The sequence below is a fragment of the Acaromyces ingoldii genome, assembly GCF_003144295.1.
Source record: "Acaromyces ingoldii strain MCA 4198 unplaced genomic scaffold FA10scaffold_2, whole genome shotgun sequence".
NCBI lineage: Eukaryota > Fungi > Basidiomycota > Exobasidiomycetes > Exobasidiales > Cryptobasidiaceae > Acaromyces > Acaromyces ingoldii.
Window position 1 is genome coordinate 1,469,168 of NW_020290248.1, and position 20,597 is coordinate 1,489,764.

At 56.1% G+C, this 20,597-nt stretch overlaps 9 protein-coding genes across 9 annotated transcripts; 7 read left to right on the plus strand and 2 right to left on the minus strand.

Annotated features, from left to right (window-relative positions):
• Positions 1-280: 280 nt before the first annotated feature.
• Positions 281-1,881, plus strand: FA10DRAFT_265497 (SYF2-domain-containing protein). The gene is made up of 5 exons (XM_025521084.1): positions 281-753; positions 824-1,350; positions 1,409-1,551; positions 1,630-1,645; positions 1,712-1,881. Exons 1-5 carry the CDS (start codon positions 364-366, stop codon positions 1,716-1,718), a joined length of 1,083 nt encoding a protein of 360 aa, XP_025378850.1. The 5' UTR covers positions 281-363; the 3' UTR covers positions 1,719-1,881.
• A 154-nt stretch (positions 1,882-2,035) lies between these two features.
• On the plus strand, positions 2,036-3,624 carry FA10DRAFT_265499 (hypothetical protein). The gene is made up of 4 exons (XM_025521085.1): positions 2,036-2,910; positions 2,981-3,025; positions 3,095-3,298; positions 3,479-3,624. Exons 1-4 carry the CDS (start codon positions 2,077-2,079, stop codon positions 3,512-3,514), a joined length of 1,119 nt encoding a protein of 372 aa, XP_025378851.1. The 5' UTR covers positions 2,036-2,076; the 3' UTR covers positions 3,515-3,624.
• On the minus strand, positions 3,535-5,165 carry FA10DRAFT_278420 (Brix-domain-containing protein). The gene is made up of 2 exons (XM_025523456.1): positions 4,710-5,165; positions 3,535-4,652 (listed from the first exon to the last, which is right to left on the minus strand). The coding sequence occupies exons 1-2, from the start codon at positions 5,091-5,093 to the stop codon at positions 3,681-3,683; spliced, it is 1,356 nt and encodes a 451-aa protein (XP_025378852.1). The 5' UTR covers positions 5,094-5,165; the 3' UTR covers positions 3,535-3,680.
• Positions 5,166-5,310: 145 nt separating this feature from the next.
• Positions 5,311-8,528, plus strand: FA10DRAFT_278421 (phosphatases II; the record flags this gene model as incomplete). The annotated part of the gene is made up of 5 exons (XM_025523457.1): positions 5,311-5,334; positions 5,393-5,539; positions 5,600-5,819; positions 5,881-6,044; positions 6,106-8,528. 5 exons carry the CDS (start codon positions 5,311-5,313, stop codon positions 8,437-8,439), a joined length of 2,889 nt encoding a protein of 962 aa, XP_025378853.1. The 3' UTR covers positions 8,440-8,528.
• Positions 8,529-10,101: 1,573 nt separating this feature from the next.
• Positions 10,102-13,757, plus strand: FA10DRAFT_284585 (hypothetical protein; the record flags this gene model as incomplete). Its single annotated transcript, XM_025523931.1, has 2 exons — positions 10,102-12,244; positions 12,307-13,757. The coding sequence occupies 2 exons, from the start codon at positions 10,102-10,104 to the stop codon at positions 13,755-13,757; spliced, it is 3,594 nt and encodes a 1,197-aa protein (XP_025378854.1).
• Positions 13,758-14,345: 588 nt separating this feature from the next.
• Positions 14,346-14,856, plus strand: FA10DRAFT_284586 (hypothetical protein; the record flags this gene model as incomplete). Its single annotated transcript, XM_025523932.1, has 2 exons — positions 14,346-14,670; positions 14,741-14,856. 2 exons carry the CDS (start codon positions 14,346-14,348, stop codon positions 14,854-14,856), a joined length of 441 nt encoding a protein of 146 aa, XP_025378855.1.
• A 123-nt stretch (positions 14,857-14,979) lies between these two features.
• On the plus strand, positions 14,980-17,639 carry FA10DRAFT_72550 (hypothetical protein). Its single transcript, XM_025525662.1, has 5 exons — positions 14,980-15,467; positions 15,528-15,598; positions 15,655-16,498; positions 16,570-16,953; positions 17,009-17,639. The coding sequence occupies exons 1-5, from the start codon at positions 15,259-15,261 to the stop codon at positions 17,526-17,528; spliced, it is 2,028 nt and encodes a 675-aa protein (XP_025378856.1). The 5' UTR covers positions 14,980-15,258; the 3' UTR covers positions 17,529-17,639.
• On the minus strand, positions 17,571-19,212 carry FA10DRAFT_265503 (hypothetical protein). Its single transcript, XM_025521086.1, has one exon. It carries the CDS (start codon positions 19,185-19,187, stop codon positions 17,751-17,753), a length of 1,437 nt encoding a protein of 478 aa, XP_025378857.1. The 5' UTR covers positions 19,188-19,212; the 3' UTR covers positions 17,571-17,750.
• Positions 19,213-19,353: 141 nt separating this feature from the next.
• FA10DRAFT_265504 (hypothetical protein) lies at positions 19,354-20,593 on the plus strand. Its single transcript, XM_025521087.1, has 2 exons — positions 19,354-19,704; positions 19,772-20,593. The coding sequence occupies exons 1-2, from the start codon at positions 19,377-19,379 to the stop codon at positions 20,542-20,544; spliced, it is 1,101 nt and encodes a 366-aa protein (XP_025378858.1). The 5' UTR covers positions 19,354-19,376; the 3' UTR covers positions 20,545-20,593.
• Positions 20,594-20,597: the final 4 nt, after the last annotated feature.

Here is a 20,597-nt window from a genome sequence, read left to right on the forward strand (position 1 = left end):
CTTTCTGGTTTCCTCCATCGCTCTTCTTTGGCCCTCGACTGCGACGTCCTCGACGCTTTCCCTCGCCAGAATCTCCCCCTCCCCCGGCCCCGCCTGCACCAGCGCCAGCAGAGCCCCTCCCTGCCGCCTCAGTCTTGCTGGGCGGTCCTTCCTCCATCGCCTCGCAGGTCCTGGACGGCGACAATAAAGTGGGAGAAATCAGAAAGAGGCCCATGCGTCAAGAGGATACACACACGCACAGAAATTTTGGACGCGTCGGCCGACGGAGCAGGCGCCATCCACCAACAAATTTAGGCCCGGTATCCTTCGCCTTCCCTCGCCCTTGAGCATCCGACTTACCTCTCGTGCCCAGAGATACGCAGGATGCCGCCTCGACGGACGAGAGCAGCAAAGGCCGCACAGGAGGAAGCAAAGGCCGATGAGAGCAGTCGAGCAGTGCGGCGGACCGGCAAGGAGCGAGAGCGAGAGCAGGAGCAGGAGCAGGAGCAGGAGCAAGCTCTCGGGCAGGCCGAAGATGAGCGAGACGGCCAGAGGCCTGATGCCACGGCCGTGGAATCGGTAGAGAAGGCAGCCTCGAATGGATCGACGGGGGCGAGCGCAAAGGGCAAGGGCAAGGGCAAGGGGAAAGCAGCTCCAGAGGAGGAGGGAGGAGCGGACGTCATAGAGGAAGATGGGTCTTCAAAATCTGAGCAGGCAAACGCGCTCACGATGGAGGAACGGATGGAGAAGATGAAGCAGCTGCGAAAGAAGATGGTGAGTGCTGACATGGCATGATCTTGAAAGAGGGCCCTAGGCTTAAAGTTGATCACTTGCCTTTTATCAGGCTGAGTCTTCTATTGCGAATCGCAAGGCCGTGGCGACAGAGGCGAACAAGGCGAAGAAGAGCGCAAAACAAGAGGCCGCGATTGCGCGCAAGATGGCCAAGGCGGAAAAGGTTCTCGACGAACGAGATGCCAAAGAACGTGGAGAGGACGTGGAGAGACAGAGGGCGATGGGCTACTCGATCGAGGAGAACGAGGCGTGGGAGGCCAAGCTGGCCAAGAAGGCCATCACCAAGGACCAAGGGGCAATTGATCCACAGTCAGCAGCTGAGCGTACCTATAGACGGCAGATCAACCAGCTCAAACCGGACTTGACGACTTACGACAAGCAGAGGGCCTCTGCTCTGGGTGCATCGCCGCTCCAGAGCGGCAGCAGCAGCTCGGCCATGACGCATACAACCACTGGACCATCCAAGGGTCAAGTGGTGAAGAAGGATGACCTTTACGGTGGCATAAACAACCTCGCGTATGGAGACCACAAGCCCGATGACGCAGCGCTGGACCGCGTCACTCAGCATCTCAACCAAGAGTGAGTGTGTTCTTTACTTTGTCAGAGACTGGCGCTGACCTACTTCCGGTGCATTTAGGTCTGACTTCCGGAGTAAACGCAGTCGTTACCGTCCAGACGATGCCGATGCCGAGGTCAACTATATCAATGACAAGAACAAGCACTTCAACAAGAAGATCAAGCGCTTCTACGACAGCTACACTCAGGAGATTCGCGAAAATTGTGAGTGGGCAGCTTCGGCCTTCCTCTGGCCACCGAGAGCGTAGTGATGATCTCACCACCTTTTCTCTTTCCCTGCAGTCGAGCGAGGCACCGCGTGAGCAGTCTTCGGTGACCGATGAGGGTCGGGACTCGGACTGACCTTTCTTTCTGCTCCCTTCAGGCTGTAATGTATGTCATGATAGGCTTGCCGTGAAGACCGTGCCGTGAACGCCACAAACGTGGGAAGCCGCGCGTGGCCCTGCCGACTCTACTTTCCTCGGGATCTGTTTGCCCCTTCCGAAGGAATTCTTCTTTTTTAGAAACAAGCAATCCTAGCCCAGTTTTAGTTTTTCCCGTAGTGTTTTACCACCTGATTTGAGAATGGTCGGCATGTACCCACCCTGCCCAACAGCCCTGCCCCCCCTTCGTATATGCCGATTTGTAACTTAAAGATGGCTGATCGCCAAACTTGACTTCACTGTCACTCTCTCCTTTCCGTCAAAGAGCAATCGTGACCCCGCCCTGCGAGCTGCAACAGTTTAGATGATGGACGGAGGAGCATCTGCCTTCAAGGCCATGTTGGCACTGGCCATGCTGACGGTCACCCTTGTCCGCGGGGCACAGTGGACAATGACAGACGAAATTGGCCCCAGCGACTTTTTCAACGACTTTGATTGGTACACAGCAACGGATCCTTCCAATGGCCTCGTCACCTACCAGTCTCAGTCTGATGCAAAGACCAACAACATCACCTACGTCGAGGGCGACAGCTTCTTCATGCGCGTTGATACGACCGAGGTCCAGCTGGCGGGTCGCAAGAGCGCGCGCATCACGAGCAAAAACAGCTATTCGGATGGTGTCTATGTGCTGAATGTCACCCATATCCCGACGGGCTGCGCCGTCTGGCCAGCTTTCTGGACGGTCACGGACCAGTACAATGCTGGCAAGTGGCCTGCCGGTGGTGAGATCGACATCATGGAGAACGCCAATGACCAGTACCCGAGCAATCTCGCGACTTTGCACACGGAGTCCAACTGCACAATTCCCTCGACCATCTCCACGCAGACGGGCACGGTGCTCTCGACTTCATGCCTATCCCCGGGCAGCAACGGCAACCAGGGCTGCCAGACCGAGATGAATGGCACGTCCAACGCCAATTGGGGATCGTCCTTCAACCAGAAGAAGACCGGTGGACTCTTCGCAATGGAGCGTGCGATGGGGTCAGAGGGAAGCGGCATCTCCGTCTGGTACTTCCCCAAGGGCTCGGAGCCAAGCGATCTTGCAGCAGGGAGCCAGAGTGTCAACCCCAGCAACTGGGGTAAGGCGGGAGCTAACTTCAACATTGCCAATGAGTGCAATAGCGACTTTGGACCTCACAATGTCGGTGACCCTGTTTCATCACTTGTCCCATCCTGGATCACAAGATACTGACTGCCCGACACCATGACAGATTGTCTTGAACATCGATCTCTGCGGAGATTGGGCAGCCAACACCGTAAGTACCTGCAGATTCCCACTTTCTGCAGCACCAGAAATTAATTAACATAGCTCCCACCCCAATCAGTACAACGTCTCTGGCTGCAACGCAAAATACCCTGCCTGCTCTTACCAAGTCGGCTATAATGGCAGCTCCTTCAGCGAGGCCTATTGGCAGGTCTCTGGTCTGCGCATCTTTGCAACGGGCGGCGGAAACGCCAACAATGCAAACTCACCGGGGAAAACGACAACGACCGCCACCAGCGGCGTGGCGAGAACCGTGTCACACTCGGTCAGTACTAGTGCCGTGGCGGCGGGCCTTCTCTTCCTTCTGGCAGCCTTCGGTCTCCTATTGTAGACTTCTTCAGAGTCTCGGAGCCTCTCGACTTGGCCTTTTCTCTCCTCTTTCTTCTGAGTGTGTTCGGCAGCCCCATCTCACACCTTCCTGTCCTCTTCCTCTACGCCTGTATAGAAGCATCACCGGACCAGCACCGCAAAGCACAATTGAGCCCCATTGTAACCTCATTACCCCTCATTACCATCATCTATTTGATCGAATCTGAGCGATCAATCATCTACAGACATTATCTTGTCCTATTGGTTGGAAATGCGATGTGTTAAATCGAGACAGTGAAAACGAGGTGGCTACGATTACAAGTTGGATACAATGTCGATCAGCGCCGCCTCTTCCTCTCGGGCGCCGCCCCTTCTTCCCCGTCCTCCTCATCTCCTTCATCGTCATCGTCGTGATCATCATCATCGTCGTCGTCTGCACCGCCTGTGAGGTCCTCCATGTCGAGTGATTCATCGTCATCATCGCCCATGAGATCAGCTACATCATCGTCGTCTTCGTCTTCGTCTGATCCGTCTGCACCAGCTGCAGCCCTGGCCCTCTTGAGTCCCTTCATCTTTCGTGTCTGAAGTTTGTCCAGGTCCTGTTTGCCCATGTGAATCCGGCCGACCGTGTCGCCCATCTCGTCGGTCTCGATGTTCTTCTTTTCGCCCTTTCCTTGTCGGTTCTTCTCCTCAGCCAGTTTTGGCCGGCGCAGCGCCGCCGACCACCGGCCTACATCGCCCGGCAACCTTCTCCGGAGAACAAAGTCGAACGCAGGTCCAATTTCTTCGAGCTCAGCGGCACCACCCTTGGCTGCACCCGCGTCGACGACGGCGTAGACGCGGAAATGAATTGTCCTGCCTGCCGCGCTCGAGTCGAGATTTGCCTTCGACTTGTCGCTGCCAGACGATGCGGTGGCTGCGCCAGCCGCATACAAGGCTGCGAGGTCCGGTGCGATCGCAGCACTGGTTCCATTCACGCCCGATATTCCCTCTTCTTCGGGACCCGGTGCCTCGGTGATTGAAATGATGTGCTGGAGGCCGCCCTTGAGAGCAACCTGAGCGCCTGCCTGGCCAGGCTGTTTTCCTGGCCCTGATCCAGGTGGAAGTTCCTCGCCGCGGTAGAAGTCAAGAAAGAGAGACTTTAGGTGCTGGAAGGAGGAAGAGAGGCCAGGCGAAGCCATCTGCGACGCAGCGAGTGCTGTATTGTTATTTCTCTGTCCCTCGACGAGCGACGAAGACGGGTCATTGGAGAAGTGAGGCCCCGAAAAGTGGAACAGAGGTCGAGCTCCTACGGTGGGTGATCTCTTTGACTGGGGTTGGGATTTAGCACATTTCGTCCCAGTAAGGAGTCTGATACGTTCACTTACCTTGAACTCTTCATGGCTCTTGGCCATTGTTATGCCCAGCTCGTACATGTCAAGAACCTGGCCATCGAAGGTCCTGACAAAGGTGAGGTTGTCCTTGCGCTTCTTCTGATGGTTGCCCACCACGAATAAACTCGCATCGTTCTTCGCAGCCCAGAACTCGATGCTGGAGGCATCTTCAAAGGGTGCGACGTCGTTGCGCTTGCTGAAGGGGATGCTGTGCGGCTTCTTGAGGCCCGCCAGCTCTTTGAGAGCACAAGAGACTGCCTCGGACGTGTGCGAACCTCGGACAAAGATGGCCGTTTTGGCCGACTCAAGCTCCTTGGACTCTCGCTTCTCCAAAGCTCGCTTCGACCTTGCGTTTCTCGGTTTCGAGGCTCTTATCATCTTGGCTTCGAAAGGGTAGTGTGTGTGGTCTTTGCAGCGGTGTGAAGAGACTGTTCCCTTGTCTTCTTGACATTGGCGCCAATCGAAAAAGAAAAAAAAAAGTCAAAATTTCGAGCCCCAGGGCGGCACACGTGAGACTGCTTCGCTCGGACCTCCTCGAGGGTCTCGACAGGATCCCTCCTCCAAGATTGCTCAACGAGCGTCGCGAAACCCGGCCATGGACAAGTTTCGGGTGACAAAGGTGGGCTTATCTGATCTGGCACAAGCATTGAGCAACTGTGGCTCACTTCAGAGATTAGGTCGAGTCGGTGCTGTTGCAGCGCGGTAGAGAGTGCCAGCGAGGCACTCTCCTCTTGACGCAGCACCATCTCGTCTTTGTCCTCGATGAGGCCGTGGGCCAGAGCGACGAAAGTGAAGAGAAGAGGTCAGGGAAAGGGGAGTTTTGGGTGAGTCTTCAAGAGCTGTTACAAGTGAGCCATCATCGTACTGACATCTGAGGCCACCAGTTTGCCTACTCTCTACTATGGCTTGTTACAAGACTTCCTTCATTGCTAGACTTTGACGCCTCGCAGGCATCGGCTCAGACGCTCGGAAGGGCGGCGACTTCGAAACGCATCTATCCACTGATGTTGAGACTACGAAATTTCGAAAGCGCTGCTCTAGGATTCACTTCAGACACGAGCGCAACTGACGTCTTCGAGAGCCTCAGAAGCGTAGTGATCGCCCGTGAGTAGCGTTCCTTCGCCTCATCCTTAACACGCTGCTTCTCACACACAAATGCGAGCAGCAACTCCTCGATCTCTTTACGCCTATAATTATCACCCCAGACCACCACTGCAGCTCTCACCGAAGGGGTGGTTGGTGTACGACTTCAAGCGAGAGTTTGGGCGCATGGGTGTTGGAACTAGGACAAAGGCGTGGAGATTCTGCGATGTCAACTCAACTTATACCGTGAGTTGCGAGAGCACATCCTTTTCTGGTGCTCACTTTGTCTGACGTGGACCTCGTCCAGTTCTGCCCCACATACCCTTCCCATCTTGTCGTTCCCACCCGGATCTCCGACGCGACGATTCGCTATGCGTCAAAGTACCGTTCCAAAGCTCGCATCCCCGCCCTGACCTACTTGCACTGGGCCAACCTCGGCAGCATCACGAGATCCTCTCAGCCCATGGTCGGCCTCAACAATCGAAGCATGCAGGATGAAAAGCTCATCGAAGCCATCTTCACCAGCCACCTCTTTGCTGATCCGAACAGCCCATCGGCCAGGTCTGCGGCCACGGCCAGCGCAGAGCATGCTTCTGGCGGGAACCAGTCGGACCGGGGCAACATTGTTGCTATCTACGGTGCTACGACGACCAACCTTATCATAGACGCAAGACCGACAACAAATGCCGTCGCCAATCGTGCAAAAGGGGCCGGGACGGAGAACATGGAGCACTATCGTGGCTGCAAGAAGGCCTACCTCGGCGTAGAAAACATTCACGTCATGCGCGACTCTTTGGCAAAGGTCACCGACGCTCTACGCCAGGCCGAGGCTCCCGCCACCTTCGGCATGTCAGTCGTCGCCGCCATCGAGCCCGTGGTTGAGGAGCAGGACGACGGCGGTCTTGCGACCTCGTCGAGGCTAATGAAGCGGGAAGCGACTGCCCCCCCTTTGGACCACGTTGCCTTGAAAAGGTCCCAGTGGCTTAAGCACATCTCTGCACTCCTGGAAGGGACCCTTATCATCGCACGAAACGTCCACATCAACTCGTCGCACGTCCTCATCCACTGTTCCGACGGCTGGGATCGCACTTCGCAGCTGGCGTCGCTCTCCGAGCTCTGCCTGGATCCGTACTATCGGACAATGGAAGGATTTGCCGTTCTCATAGAGAAGGACTGGTGCAGTTTTGGCCATCGCTTCTGGGACCGCTGTGGCCATGCCAGCAGTGAAAAGTACTTTACAACAGCGCATGGTTACGGTGAAGATGACAGTGACGACGATTATGAGGGCGATGACAGTCGAGGCGGCTTCGAACAGGCGGCCGCCAATGCCCTTTGGGGCTTCACAAGGCAGCTCACAGCCAACTTTCCGGGCGGTGGCGATGGTCACAGCAGCGGAGCCCACCTGAAGGAGACATCGCCCGTCTTTCATCAATTTCTTGACTGCGTCTGGCAGATCAAGCGGCAGTTCCCTCGCCGCTTCGAGTTCAATGATGAGTGGCTCCTCGAGCTCTTCACCCAAGTGTACGAATGCCGATTCGGCACCTTTCTGCACAACTCCGAGAAGGAGAGAATCAAGCCAGACGACGATGGCGCGCCAGCAGCTTCGACGACGATCAGCGTGTGGGACTACATGCTCGATCCAGCGCAGAAAGAGAAGTTCCGGAACCAATCCTTTGATGCCAGCCTCGACGACCCGAAGCGAGAGGCGGCCGACATGGGCGTGTTGCTTCCCAACTCGCGAGATGTCGGCTTCTTTGCCAAGCTTTTTCGACGTGGGGATGAGGATATGAATACACTCGTGGTGGCCGAGGCCAGGGAGCGGAAAAGGCTGCTGGAGCTAGAAGCAAAGCAGAGGGCAGAGGAAGAAGAAGAGAGGAGGAGGATCGAAAATCAGGGGCCGAGTGAGGTTGATGGTGTCACGGTGGGACCGGCTGTCAGCGATGCGGCACACGACCCTGTCCTCAATGGTGTTGTCGATGTCAACAGGCTCGCATACAAGCCTCGCGTGCCCAAGGCCGGCGGCAACCGAGCACCAGCTGGTGCGTCGCGGACCCCGCAGGCTGCCTCGATGACACCCTCGAGCTCATCATCACAGAGGTCCGACGAGGGCTCTCGAGGGACGAACCAAGGAGCAGCGGATGCAGCGGCTCGGATGAAGAATATGTTCATTGGATGGGGTACCAAGCTTCAGGATGCCTATGCGTCGGCAACCGGACCTGTGTCCTCTGACGAGGAGCAGGAGCGAGAGTCAACCGAGCGTCAGCGAAGCCAGCTTTCTTCTTCAGTCTTGGCCCCCGAAACGGATGCTTGGGGGAATGCCTGGTCCCCAGACATTCGACCGCCGTCGAGGTTTGTCTCAAACGTGGCTCCGCAAGACCAGAGAAGGCAACCGTCCACAGATGGGAATCCTTGGGCTTCCCCATCCGCTGTCACTTTTCCAACAAAGAAGAAGTCGGCGCTTGCAAACACTCTTTTTGACGAAGAGGACGCTCAATTCAAGATTCAAGGCTCTTCCTCGCCATCCAAGGCTGTCGAAAAACTCCCACCGGTGCCGGAGTCCGCCGGAAAACCTCCTCCTCCTCCTCCACCACCGAAGGACGAAGCCGAATCTTATGATCCCCTCGGCGTCGGAGGGCTATGATGTCGATCTTGGATCCATCCTCAATGTATCAATAGCATGACCAGAAAGCAATGAAGGGACGAGCACAAGGTGGACTCGCATAGCACCCCACTAATAAATTTGACCACAGTCCAAGAAAGACCAAGGGTCAAAAAAGCCCACGGCCAGACACGTACACGGCGTCTTGGTGGGGTCCACTCTCTGCGAGGCGGTGCCCCGGCGCTCGCGTGGCGAGCCGCGGTCCCAAATGGAAATCTTAAAAAAAGTGGAAAGAATACTAAAAAGATACAAATAGTTCTCGTATTCGCGCCGGCTTTGACAGGAGAGAGGCTGCACGCTGAATCTTCCTGTGCACCTTTCACCACCTCCTCGGAACCCGCCATCGATTCGATCCCTTCTGAGATCTCTTTTCTCACTCATTCTCTTTCTCTCTCGCTCTCGTCTCGATCTCTGCGCTCCGCCTCGCCTCCTTCTCCTTTTTTTCTCTGGCGCGCTCTCTTTCTCTTCATTTCCACGCAGCGACAAGTTTGTATACATAACGGGAACGCCAAGTCTTGAGGCTCAGCTGCTCAGCGGCATTACCAGCGGCCTTCTTCTTTTCCTCTGCCTATTCAAGCCCAGCGGAAAAGAAAAGAAATCGGGACGGAGCTGGGAAAACGGAGAGGCAAAAGCCAGGAACGGGAGGAGCATTGGACAACGAAAGGTATCTAAAAAAAGACACCAATTGAGGAGCTTCAGTCGGATCTCACACGCACGTACGGAGGCGAAAGAAGGAGAAGGACAGGAGGCCGACAAATAAGCGGTCGGCGGTATTAGTGCATGGTTAAGAGCCCGCGAGAAGTGCTTCTTCTACAGTGTCGCGTATAGGTGAGTGCAGTAGCAGGAATTTCGTAACACTTGTCTCCTTTCGCGGACTTTGTTTCGGTTTCTCGCGCTCTACAAGAGGAGGATCATCAGGCTGTGCCGTGCGAGAGAAGAACGAGGAGGGGGGAGACAAATTCGTAGAAGGCGGAGTGGCCACTGCTGAGAAGTTACGCCAATTGTGGTGCGCTTGGGCCCACTACTGCCGCTGGCTCGAGAGCAACAGCGGTGAAGATGGAGGGGCAGACCGTGTCTGCTTCTAATCTCACTCTCTCCGAGACAGGGGGTAGACCCTTCAAAATCACAAATACCTATCGTCAGCCGGATGAAAAGAAGATAGTCAATATGCCGACGGTGAAGAGCGGCACGGGCATACAGACACTATCGTTTCGAACCAAGAGCCGCACTGCTGGTCCGCGCCATGCATTCATACCTGCATTCATGCCGCTCCTCTTCGTCTTGTCCAGCCTCTTGCCCTCTTTCGCTTCTTACCTTCTTCCTCCTTTCTCTGTTCGCTTCTCTTTGGCTGACAATTTGCTCTCCCAAATTCCTCTATATCTTCCTTCCATTCCTTAAACTCTCCCGCAGCATCAACGGCAGCAACACCAGCAACGGCACCATTCAGCAAGGACGTACACGACTGCGCGCACCCGACGACAAACTCTGGCCCGGTGCCCTACCAACGTTCGTCGCCTTCTGGACCTCTGAGATCCGCCTGTCTCCTCTTGACGAGGCGATCGCCTTGCTGGTCCCTCATTTTATTTTACTCTCAACGCACGTCGCCGATCCGTTGCTGGCCTCGATTTCCACCCCTCCGGATACATGTCCGGCTATCGTTCAAGCCCATCGCCCACGTTTGCTCATCACTCTCTAGCTTCCTACGCTCCTGCCACATCATCGTCATCGTCGACCTCGTTTGACTTTGGTGGGCGCGGAAGCCGAGCTTCACGCATCTTTGCCAACCTTCCTCGTCACCGAAGGCGTGGCAGTGAAAGCTTTAGCATACAGCACAGGCATCTCCACCTCGACAATCCGCGCGAAGAGGACGAAGAGGGCCTCCGGAGTGACGGCGAGGAAGACGAAGAAGACGGCGAGACGTTGCGTGGCGGTCAGCAGCGCCACTTTCTCTACGACACCCTGCAGCCCTCTACCACTTTGGACGGGGCCTTGGGCTCGCGGGCGGTGCCGAGGTCACCGGCGGACCTCTCTGCTCCGTACCCCCTAGAGGCTCAACAGCAGGCTGGCTTTGCCGCCCAGCACCAGCATCAGCAACAGCAGCAGCAGCAGCAGCAGCAGCAACAACAACAACAACAACAACAAGGACAACAACAACAGCAAGCCGACCTCGCGGCTGCTCAAGCTCAAGCTCAAGCCCAGGCCCAAGCGCACGCACAAGCTCAGGCCCAGGCACACGCTCATGCTCATGCCCATGCACAAGCACAGGCTCAGGCCCATGCCCAGGCCGAAGCTCAGGCGCAGGTCCGGCAAGCCCTTGATCGGGACCATGACGCTGCAGTGGCCGCTCTCACACAGTCAATGAACGAGAGCAACGGCAATGGCCACGGTCCGGGTCACTTCGGCGCTGCACCGGCTCTCGAGCATCTCCAGCAGGAAGCACCTTTGGTGTCGGGGCCATCTCCCTCAGCGCCCGTTGCCATGTCTTCCATGGGGCCTCTGTCGCAGGGCGGCGCGCCTGCGCCTGGCTCCGTCCCAGCGCCTGCGCCTGGTCAAGACAAAGCTACCAGCGTCGCAGCCATTGCCCGGATCGGTGATCTCTTGGACCGCGTCTCGGACCTGGCCAACAATGCAAGGCAGTCTTTCCACCAAGGCCAGCACGAGAGAAGCAGTCTCTGCCTCACCGATTTGCAGCGAAGTCTCACAGAGATCGGAGAACTAGGAAGCAGAAGCCTGGCATTGGTCAGTGATGGACAAATGCAGGAAAAGCAGCGATCATCATCATCGTCGTCGTCGTCCCAAGATACGCACCAGCGACCAGGAGGCCATCGAAGAACGGCCACCGAGTCAGCGCTGAAGAAGAGGCCAGCCAACGAAGCAGATATCGACTTTTCGCCCTTTAAGACACTCCGCTCCCAGGATGGCACACCCATCAATCCGCCCCCTTCGGCGCCTCCAGTTGTGTACGACGATGTCACTTCCGCCTCGACTGGCAGCGGCGTGCCCGCACCAGCCAGCGCACCAGCTCATCCTCCATCGGCGCCACCCATCTTCAGCTCGGCTCCACCTGGACATCAACTGGCAGTGGCGCGGGCGCAGCCGACACCGCCACACCGGCTGCAGATTGGCAACAATCCTCAAGCCTTTAATCATGGTGCAGCCTCGCTGCAGCAGTCGCCTGTCACGCCTCAGAGCGCTTTCAGCAATTATTATCACGGCGCCAACGGCTCGCGACCTCAGGGCATGATGACGCATCCATCGACACCCTCAAGCGAGAGTCTGCCAGGATCAAGCCAAATGTCTCAGTCTTCCTCTACGAACCACGTTGGTAGTGCATTACAGATGGCTCTACACAATCAGCAACAGCAGCATCACCATCAGCCGCAGCATGGGCAGGGCCTGCCTGCGGCCAATGTTCCTCCTTCACCTCAAGAGTCATGGGGGCAGACCGACTCGAGCTTCGAGGGTGCAATCAGCCGTGATTCGCAGCCGTCATTGGCCCAGCAACCCCATCCCTCCTCAGCTCATGGTCAGCAAATGACGCACCACCGCAGGACAAAGAGCGGCAACGGCAAGAGCGGTTCTTCGTCGTCGTCGCTCATGTTTGATCTGCACAATGGTGATGACAACGGTGACAGCAGCACTCTGGCTTCTGAACGCGGCATGTCGGGCGCCACCGTACCACCGGAGCTCAAGACCAAGCTTGAGAGGATCTTTTTTGAGTTTCTCGAAAAGGTCTGCTCCGACATCGACTATTGCGACAGCAAGGGTGAACACCTCCATCAGATCCGTGAGTACGCAAGCCTGTGCCTCATCTTTTGCCCATGACTAAAAGCTCTCTTTCTTTTCAAGTCACGGCAAAGAAGATGAGCCGATCGTCGCTCGCGACGACGAACTTCAAAGCCTTCAAATTTCGGATTCAGGCTTTCACCAATGCCTTTCACGAAGAGGTTGTTCATCAGCTTGGTGAGGATGAGTGCAACTCGAAACAGTCGAGGGCCTACCTGTGGACGTCGAGCTACATCGCACGATTCAACGAGGCCGGTGTCAAGGAGAAGAGCAAGGGCAATCACGTTTGGCGAGTCGAAGCGCGCAAGAACAATCAGGGCCGATTCGAGTTTCGCGAATTCAAGCGCAAGATCATTGCCCCCGCCCAGGTGGCCTACCACGGCATGGAGTGGACCTGGCATTTGCGCATCTGGGACCCGCAAGCACCCTCGACGTCGATCAAGGCCTTTTTCGGAGCACAAAGCCTTCCACACTGGATCAAGTGGAAGGAAGGCGAACAGCCCATTCTCCACGGTACCCCCGACGCCTCGTGCGAATCGACTCAGCTCAACATCACCGCCCACTATGTTGCTAGAGGCAATCAACAGCTCGTGCGGCTGTCAGCTACCGTCGATCTGCACGTCTCGCCCCTCCTCGAAACGGCTGCACCACCGGAGCAGGCCACCACTGAGCAAGACGCAACTGTCGATGAAATTGAACTGGATCAGGCAGAAGCTGTCATCGCACCCTCGCAAGTGGCACAGGTCATTTCGCAAATCAACTTTCCCTTTACCCCTCCGGCATCGCTCTCGAACCGAAATCAATTCTTCGGGGGAAATGAGCCTGTGCCTCCTCTGCCCGAACATCACCAGCAACAGCACCATCAGGAACAGTTCAACACTCAGCAGCAACCTCATCAGCAAGTTGTCAAGACGGAAGAGCCCGGTACTGATGCTGCACAGCCTCAGGAGCAGCTCAACCAGATGCGCAACCTGTTGATGAAGCAGGAGGAAGCAGCCTCGTCCATGAGGCTCAACATGCCGCCCGTGCGTCTCAACAAGGGTCACATGCAGCAGGCTCAATCCTCGGTCTCGCAGCCTCAAACGCCGATGATGGCGCAGCAGGCCATGTCCCAGCCCCCTCCGGCGAGCCCTATGGTCGACATGAGTCGACAGCCGCCACAGCAGCGCATGGTTGAAGCCATGCACATGCAACCTACCATGTCGCAGCCGCCCCAGAATCACAGTTCGCTTCAGCATCCCGGCTTGACTCTGACGCCCATGTCTTCGATGCCCCAGATGGCGTCCACTCTGCCCCACGTCACGCATATGGCCGCCAACAGTAATGATCCAATGCTCTCGCCGGCGTTGCCCATTGGATTCGACCCAATTGCTCACGAGGGTGCGCGCATTGCACAAATGCAACAGCAACAACAGCAGCAGCAACAGCAGCAGGCCATGGCCGACATGGGCATGCAGCCACAGCAACAACAGCATCAACCACCATCCAACCCCCAGCATCAAACACAGCCTTAGAGGCTTGCATCGCCACAATCCTTACCTTTTCTCGCAGCTTCGACAAAAGCATCGCTCGGTACACTTTCAACTTGTAGCTCTTTTCTCCGCTCTACACACACAAACGCATATTCGGGAAAGTCACTGTGTGACACCCTCTCCGTTCGGACGCCGGCAGCACGGGCAAAATAACGAAAAGCCGGTCTTTAGCCACTGTCATCGTCACTACTCAACGTCACCGGTCTATTGTTAAGCGTCACCGTGCACTTCAAATACTCTCTCTCTTTCTTCGCTTCTAGGGGTATATTCGACGTATTTCTTTGTCTATTCGTGGTTCTCTCTTGACGAAGGCACTGCTTCTCTGTGGTCTCACTCTATCCATCTGCTTCTCTCTTTCATAGTAATGGGAACTTAGTCTGGAGGCCGGATCTCCCCTTCTACCTTCTGCTGGCTCTCGAGGTTTGACCGTTTCTAGGATCCTAATGACGAACAAGACTAGAAGGGGCTTAGCTGACTAAGCTAGGGTCTGCCCGGACGTGTTTGGCCCTGCTGACCACATAACCACCTCTTTCCCAAGTTACCAACCCACCTTGCTACAGAAAGATGGTAATGTCGATGAACCTCGCTCGCCTCTCACTTCGCCAAGCTGCCAGGACGAGAATCCTGTCCGCGCCTAGGCAAACCTCGTCTACGCTGACACTGCGTCACTTTACCACAACGCGACCCGCCTTGGCTTCGGAGCCTGACAACAAAGAGAATGTTCCCCTTGGCATTGAAAAACTGGCCGAGTACCCGCAGGCACTCGAGGCTATCAACAAGCTGATCAAGTTGCTTGAGAGCAAAGGCATCGACGTCAAGAGTGGAAAGCCGCCCGGCATCACCCAAATGGCAAAGATGGCAATGGACGGCGATGTCAGGGCTGCCACCGGCGAAGGTGCGTCTGCTTCCCTCTACTTTTTTTGAATAGAGACAGTCGAGCTCACACATGCTGTGGGCAACTACAGTGCTTGGAAAGCTCAAGGAGGCTGGCCTGGAACTTACGCCTGACAAGCTGAATGAGATGCTCGGCGCGGGAAGAGGAAGCGCAAAGGGCAATTCGGGTGATCAAGAGAACAAGTAATTATAAAGTGCAAGCTTCTCTCTCCTGTTCCCATTCTTCACCATGTTTCCCGCGAGCCATCAGGACCACCATGTGTATCTATCCGTCTTTACGCTGCATCCCCCACACCAAAAAAACTGGAGCATCTGCTGGTCGTCAATGTCGAGACCCTTAAAGAGTTAGGGAGAACGAGAGTGACTGCTGGTGACGTACGTCCGTGCGAGTTGCTTCACGTGGAGCGAGCGCACCTTTCAGCTCTTCTCGCTCTTCCATATCGCGACCCCACCAACTCCACCGGCGATCAATCAATCGCCAAACCAAGTGTCAAAGTCAAGGGATATCCAAGAGCTTTCGCCCTCTTATGCCACACGAGTCCGCCTGCTGGTAATACGGTATCCTACTTTCGCAGAACGGCAGCCGACCATGGCCAACGCCCTCGCGCCTCGCACTGGCGCCAGCGATGGCGCCGATGCAGCCAAGGAGATCAAGGGAGCTGGCTTCGGACCCATGTACAATGTCATGCGCTTCATCGGCGAACGCAGTGCCGCGCACTTCTTCAGACGTGTCGAGGTCATTGGTGGGCATGATGTGCCAAAGGATGGACCATTCATTCTTTGCTGCACCCACTTCAGGTGAGATAAAGAGGACCAGAGCTTCTGAGTTAGGTAGAGATCGCTGACCTGGAATCTTAGCACCATCATGGACGTGGCCATCATCTCTGCAGAGCTGCCACACAGGCGTCCGATCCACTACTGGGCCAAGCGTGAGTACTGATCGGAAAACGTGAGGCTGGGACCGTGGCTGATTACAATCGCTCAGGCGGACTTTATAAGCGACAACCTTTCCGCTGGATCCTACACAGCTCTGGCAACATTCAGGTGGATCGGCAGACGAAAAATAACCAGGATCTATTCGCTGGCACCTTCAAGGCCATGGAAGCTGGCGAGGCGATTGGCCTCTTTCCCGAGGGAGGCTCCTACACCGAGCACCGCCTACACAGCATGAAGGCTGGCGCCGCTTGGGCAGCGCTCGAGTACGCCAAACACATGGGCTCGGACAAGACCAAGGTCACAATTGTGCCCGCCAGCATCAATTACACCGATAAGAGTCGCTTCCGAAGCGACGCTGTCTTCCAATTTGGCCCGGCGTTCTCTGTTGACGAATATACCCAGGAATTCCTGTCCGACGCCCAAGTCGCTACAGAGGTTGCTGCCAGGAAAGACTTTCCCTTTGACGTGCAGCCCCGGGATCCGCTAGCAAGCGTGCCCCATACCCCAGGTCCCAGCATCATCGTCAGTGGTGACAATGGTCCGCACCCCGAGACGCGGATGCGCCTCGGCCTCGATATCGGCGACCAGTCGCGCAATGGATCAGCTCTGCAGACTCCCTTGGACCCCAACGGTCCAACACTCGATCGCGCGGAGACGAACGGAGTCTCGTTGCTACAAACGCCCTCCTCTACCGTGTCGAAAGCCCCCTCGTCGTCTTCAGGGGCACGATCGGCCGTCAAGAAGCTTACGGATCGCATCGGAGCCGAGATTTACAAGCTCACGATAGATGCGCCCGATTGGGCAACTTGGCATGGCATCAAGATGGCCAGGGAACTCATTTGGACTCGAGGTGGTAGCTTGCCTCTTCGCGACTTGGTGCCCATCTCTAATGCGTGAGTGTTCGAAGGCGCATCTACGATCTCTCTGCGCATTCCTGGGTAGCTGATGGGCAACCGCAATGCAGCATTGTCACCATTCTCAATCTTGATACGCCCGAGTCGCGAAAGGCAAAGGAGGCCCTTGTAACGCTACAAGCCATGGTCATCGCCTCTTCGACAGACGTCTATACTCTCAACGCGCTCGAGAAAGCCTTTGGGCGACGTAGCAGCCCCCGAAGCACCTCTATTCTTGCGCTGATCCCTACGGGCCAGGACGCAGCGCAGGCACTTCCATCTTTGAAACTGTCGTTGCTTTACTTTGGCGAGCAACTACTTTGGCTTCTCGTCAGGCTACCGTACGTCCTGCCCTTGGCCCTGGTCTATGTTCCAGCGTACGCCGTGGGTTGGGGCCTCAGCCTTCGCTATGCGTCTCATGAGGAGGAGAGCATGGCAAGCGCAAAGAGTCTTTGGTGAGTTAAATCTCGATCTGTCGCCCGTCGTTTCTTATGCTGATCTTCTGTGCAGTGCCTTTGTCATTGCCGCCCTCACGCATGGTCTCGTCATCTTCGTAGTGGCCGCCCTGATGCTCTTTACGCCTCCAGGCTGGCTCCTAGGTCTTGGCGTGTCCTACGCCATCGAGAAATTGCACGTTTGGCTCCTCAACGAGTCCTACGACCGCATCAAGAAACTTGTCGCCTCGATCCGTGTTCTTTTGGCCGTCATTGGCGTGCGATCGGGCGTGATGCCGCAGCGTGGGTCTGAAGATGAGGCGGTGCGGTTGGCAAGAGAGATTCTCTACGACAGGCCGGCGATCCAGTGGAGCTACATCAAGACGCTCCGAATGGGAGGTCTCGGGGCTGGTGACAGTGCCGGGGAGAAGGAGGAACGTCAAACTAAAGCGATGGAGAGGCCGCCCATTGCGTCCGTAATGGGTGCGGCCATCGAATCGAGAAAAAGGGCGCAGATCGCGCTGGCAGAGCTCCTCGCCACTGATCAGGTCAGGGCGAGTACGTTGAGCAACTACCTACCGCCGGTGCGAAAGTAGGAGGAAGAAAGGCTCTTAAAGCGAGTGCCGCCAATCTCACGACTGAATGATACCTTTCAATATTACCTTACGAAACGAATAGAGGGGTGGGGGAAGGGAAGGAGATTAATTCTTGTACAGTCATGCTTTATCCTTGTCTTGCGTTGCCCGTTGCCCATCATCTCGAATTGCGTACCAATACATTATCTCTGTCAACTTGCAGCAATGCTCGACGGTATGGCGCTATGCTTCGACCTCTTGCTGAAGTGCGCTCCTCGCAGGTGGCTTCTGTGCCGTGGCTTTCGCGTCCTGGATATCGCTGAGCGAACGCAGGGTGCGCGAGAGGACTCTGGAGAAGCGGGAATCCCATTGCATGATGGTCGCCGCGTCCGTGCCCGAGAAGGTCGCCACGCTTTCCATATCAATCGTTGGCGCTGCTGTCGTGAGCGATGAGGTCGGCGAGGGTGGTTCTGGAATCTCCTCATCCTCTTCTCGCTTGACCCGCTTCGATGAGGGTGAGCTGGTTCCTGCTTCAGCTGAACGCTTCTGACCTCGCTCTGGCTCAAGCTCCCCTCCTTCGTCATCTCTCGCTTCGACTTCTTCTTCGTCGTCTGAATCGTCCAGATCAATCTTTCTCGCGAATAGATCATCGTAGTGTGAACGTCGTTCCGGCTCTTCCTCGTCGTCCCCTTTCGCGACCTTATCGATATCGACTTCCTCCATCTCGTCTTCCTCGTCTTCCTCCTGTTGCTGGCTAATCTGCGCTCCGTTGCTGCTCCGAGTCGCTCCCTCGTGTTCTCTAAACTCCTGAGCTTCCTCCTCCTGGTCGACATCTCCTTGCTCTATGAAAAGCTCCTCTTCGTCCTCGCCATCGTCCTCGATTCGTGGTGGAATCGGCCGGTTGAGCTGCTGCCTCATCCACGCAAACAGCCCATCCCTCGCTCCTACAGCGACGTTTCTCAATCTGATCCTGTCCGTCTGCCCCACTGTAGAGGTGCCCTTGCCGCCAACGAGCGGTTTGCTCTCTGGAATGCCTGGCCCTTCTTTCCCTTCTTGCCGGTTGGTGACCACAGAGGTGAAGCGGCCATCGATGACCTTTTCCTTTGCTCCAGCTCCTTTCGCCTCCTCCGAGGCGCGCCCCTTGATGATTTTGTAGTCGACGACGTGGCCTTTCAGGATAGCCGCCCAGATCTTATCGAGCACGACCATGAACCACAGGACGAAGTCGAGCTGGTCTTCGACCGACAGCGTAGCATCGCCTTGAGCTTCAACCCCTTCAGCCTCATAGCCTTGAATCCCATCAACGATGTCACCCGTGAAACGCAAGAGATAGCTGACGAGGAGCGCCGCAGAAGGGCCCACAGGCGGAATCGACGTGATGACGCCAAGGATTCGCTCGGCGGCTTCGATGTAGGCCTGGACGGTCCTTATGCTGCTGCTCGAAGACGATGATGTGGATGAGACCGGTTCGTGCCGCTTGTTGAACCCGCGGACAAGGGCCATAAACTGATCATCGAGAAAGGCGACGAGGCGCATCTCTTGCTTGGACGAGAGCTTCCTCCGCTCGACGCTGCTCGTGGGACCCCCTGCACCGGCATCATCTTCCCCTGCGGCCCCAGGGGGAAGGCTCTGGGAGCTGCCCTTGCCAGCAGGCAGGACAAAGCCGCCACCCGTGTCCATCTTGCTTGGGCCGGCTCACCAGTGACAATGGATGGTGTTTCGGACGTGTCTTGATTGCGAGGCTCACTCAGCTTCCCAGATCCCTCAATTAGACGCAGAGGTGGAGGAGGCGAAGTCGAAGAAGAAAAAGATAAAAAAAAAACAAAAAACAAAAAAAAAACTCCAACGCCGTCGACGCCCGTCACCACGATGGTGCTGCAGAACAAGTACAAGGCGAGGGCGTCGAGGCGGTACAATGCCGCACGGGGAGGCTCCTCTTCGGAAAGAGGCAGAGGCAGGGGCGGCCCGGGAAAGAGTCGAGGCGGCTCGAGGATGGACAAGGCATCTTTTCCGGAGCTGAGCGGAGAGAAGGAAGAGGAGGACGGCGAAGGGGACGACGATGGGGAAGAGCAAGAAGAATCCGAGGAGGAAGGTGGTGAACAGGATATTCAATCATCAGAAAGGGGAAAATACGCACGAAGGAAGCTGCAGAGTAATGCATGGCGATACGAGGAAAAGGAAGTCGACCCCCACGCAGGTGCGTACTTCGCCCCAATTGTGTACTGAGCGTATGCCCGCTCACCGAGGAGTCTTCACACCAAAAGAAGAGGAAGAGGAGGAACCAGAAGTAGATTTGACAGCGCTTCGAGAAAAGGTGTCCAAGCTAGATTCTTCGCGCACGACCAACGCGCTGTCCTCTCGAAAGGAGCTCGAGGACATTCTTGCCAAGCACGACGAGGACGATGCCGACGTTGATCGAAGCTTGAGCCATTTGCTGCACCGACAACGAATTCGAGATGGGAAGGGCGAGTCGTCGAAGTTGATGACTTCGAGATTTAGGCTAGACGACGCCGAGCTGGCAGAGCTCGAAAAGGAAGGTAGAAGATTGCAGGAAGAAAAAGAAAAGGCTCAAGGGCCGCGGGCGCACATGGAGCGCTTTAAAGAAGACAGAGGAAAGGCAACAGGAGAGTCGACATCGGCAAAGACAATTTCACTCAACATTGGATCGGGGAGAGGAAAGGAGAGAACTACTGATCAAGAGGAGGCGAATAGAAGGGCGACCACGAGGAGGAGAACAGCCGAAGTGTCTACTTTGTACGATGACGACGGCCACGATGGAGATCAGAAGATCCTCGACGATCTCCTCGAAGCCAGCTTGTCCAAGACGAGGATCAGACCACCTCAGAAGCAGCCTCAAGGTCTCGGGAATTCAATCTCTCCCTCAGAGGACGCCCTCGCCAAGGAGCGGGCACGTACAAAGGGCCAACCAGCTGTCAGGATCCTGCAAGGCGGCGCACCCTCTGCTTCAAGAACAGAAGGCAGTGCGGCACAGTCGCAAAGCAACGACAATCAAGATTTCCTCGATGGTGTTTTGTGACCTCTTGTCAATTCATCACCGTCTTATGAAATCTGAGCCAAGATTGAACAAAA

Excerpts from the sequence above, each read along its gene's own strand:
- FA10DRAFT_265499 (XM_025521085.1), top strand. The coding sequence starts at position 2,077 with ATGGACGGAGGAGCATCTGCCTTCAAGGCCATGTTGGCACTGGCCATG. Across the intron at positions 2,911-2,980 it reads GCGACTTTGGACCTCACAAT|ATTGTCTTGAACATCGATCT; the intron begins GTCGGTGACCCT and ends ACACCATGACAG. Across the intron at positions 3,026-3,094 it reads GAGATTGGGCAGCCAACACC|TACAACGTCTCTGGCTGCAA; the intron begins GTAAGTACCTGC and ends CACCCCAATCAG.
- FA10DRAFT_265497 (XM_025521084.1), top strand. The coding sequence starts at position 364 with ATGCCGCCTCGACGGACGAGAGCAGCAAAGGCCGCACAGGAGGAAGCA. Across the intron at positions 754-823 it reads AGCAGCTGCGAAAGAAGATG|GCTGAGTCTTCTATTGCGAA; the intron begins GTGAGTGCTGAC and ends GCCTTTTATCAG. Across the intron at positions 1,351-1,408 it reads ACTCAGCATCTCAACCAAGA|GTCTGACTTCCGGAGTAAAC; the intron begins GTGAGTGTGTTC and ends CGGTGCATTTAG.
- FA10DRAFT_278420 (XM_025523456.1), bottom strand. The coding sequence starts at position 5,093 with ATGATAAGAGCCTCGAAACCGAGAAACGCAAGGTCGAAGCGAGCTTTG. Across the intron at positions 4,653-4,709 it reads AGAGCCATGAAGAGTTCAAG|TCAAAGAGATCACCCACCGT; the intron begins GTAAGTGAACGT and ends TCCCAACCCCAG.
- FA10DRAFT_72550 (XM_025525662.1), top strand. The coding sequence starts at position 15,259 with ATGGCCAACGCCCTCGCGCCTCGCACTGGCGCCAGCGATGGCGCCGAT. Across the intron at positions 15,468-15,527 it reads CTTTGCTGCACCCACTTCAG|CACCATCATGGACGTGGCCA; the intron begins GTGAGATAAAGA and ends CTGGAATCTTAG. Across the intron at positions 16,954-17,008 it reads GCAAGCGCAAAGAGTCTTTG|TGCCTTTGTCATTGCCGCCC; the intron begins GTGAGTTAAATC and ends TCTTCTGTGCAG.
- FA10DRAFT_265504 (XM_025521087.1), top strand. The coding sequence starts at position 19,377 with ATGGTGCTGCAGAACAAGTACAAGGCGAGGGCGTCGAGGCGGTACAAT. Across the intron at positions 19,705-19,771 it reads GGAAGTCGACCCCCACGCAG|AAGAGGAAGAGGAGGAACCA; the intron begins GTGCGTACTTCG and ends TCACACCAAAAG.
- FA10DRAFT_265503 (XM_025521086.1), bottom strand. The coding sequence starts at position 19,187 with ATGGACACGGGTGGCGGCTTTGTCCTGCCTGCTGGCAAGGGCAGCTCC.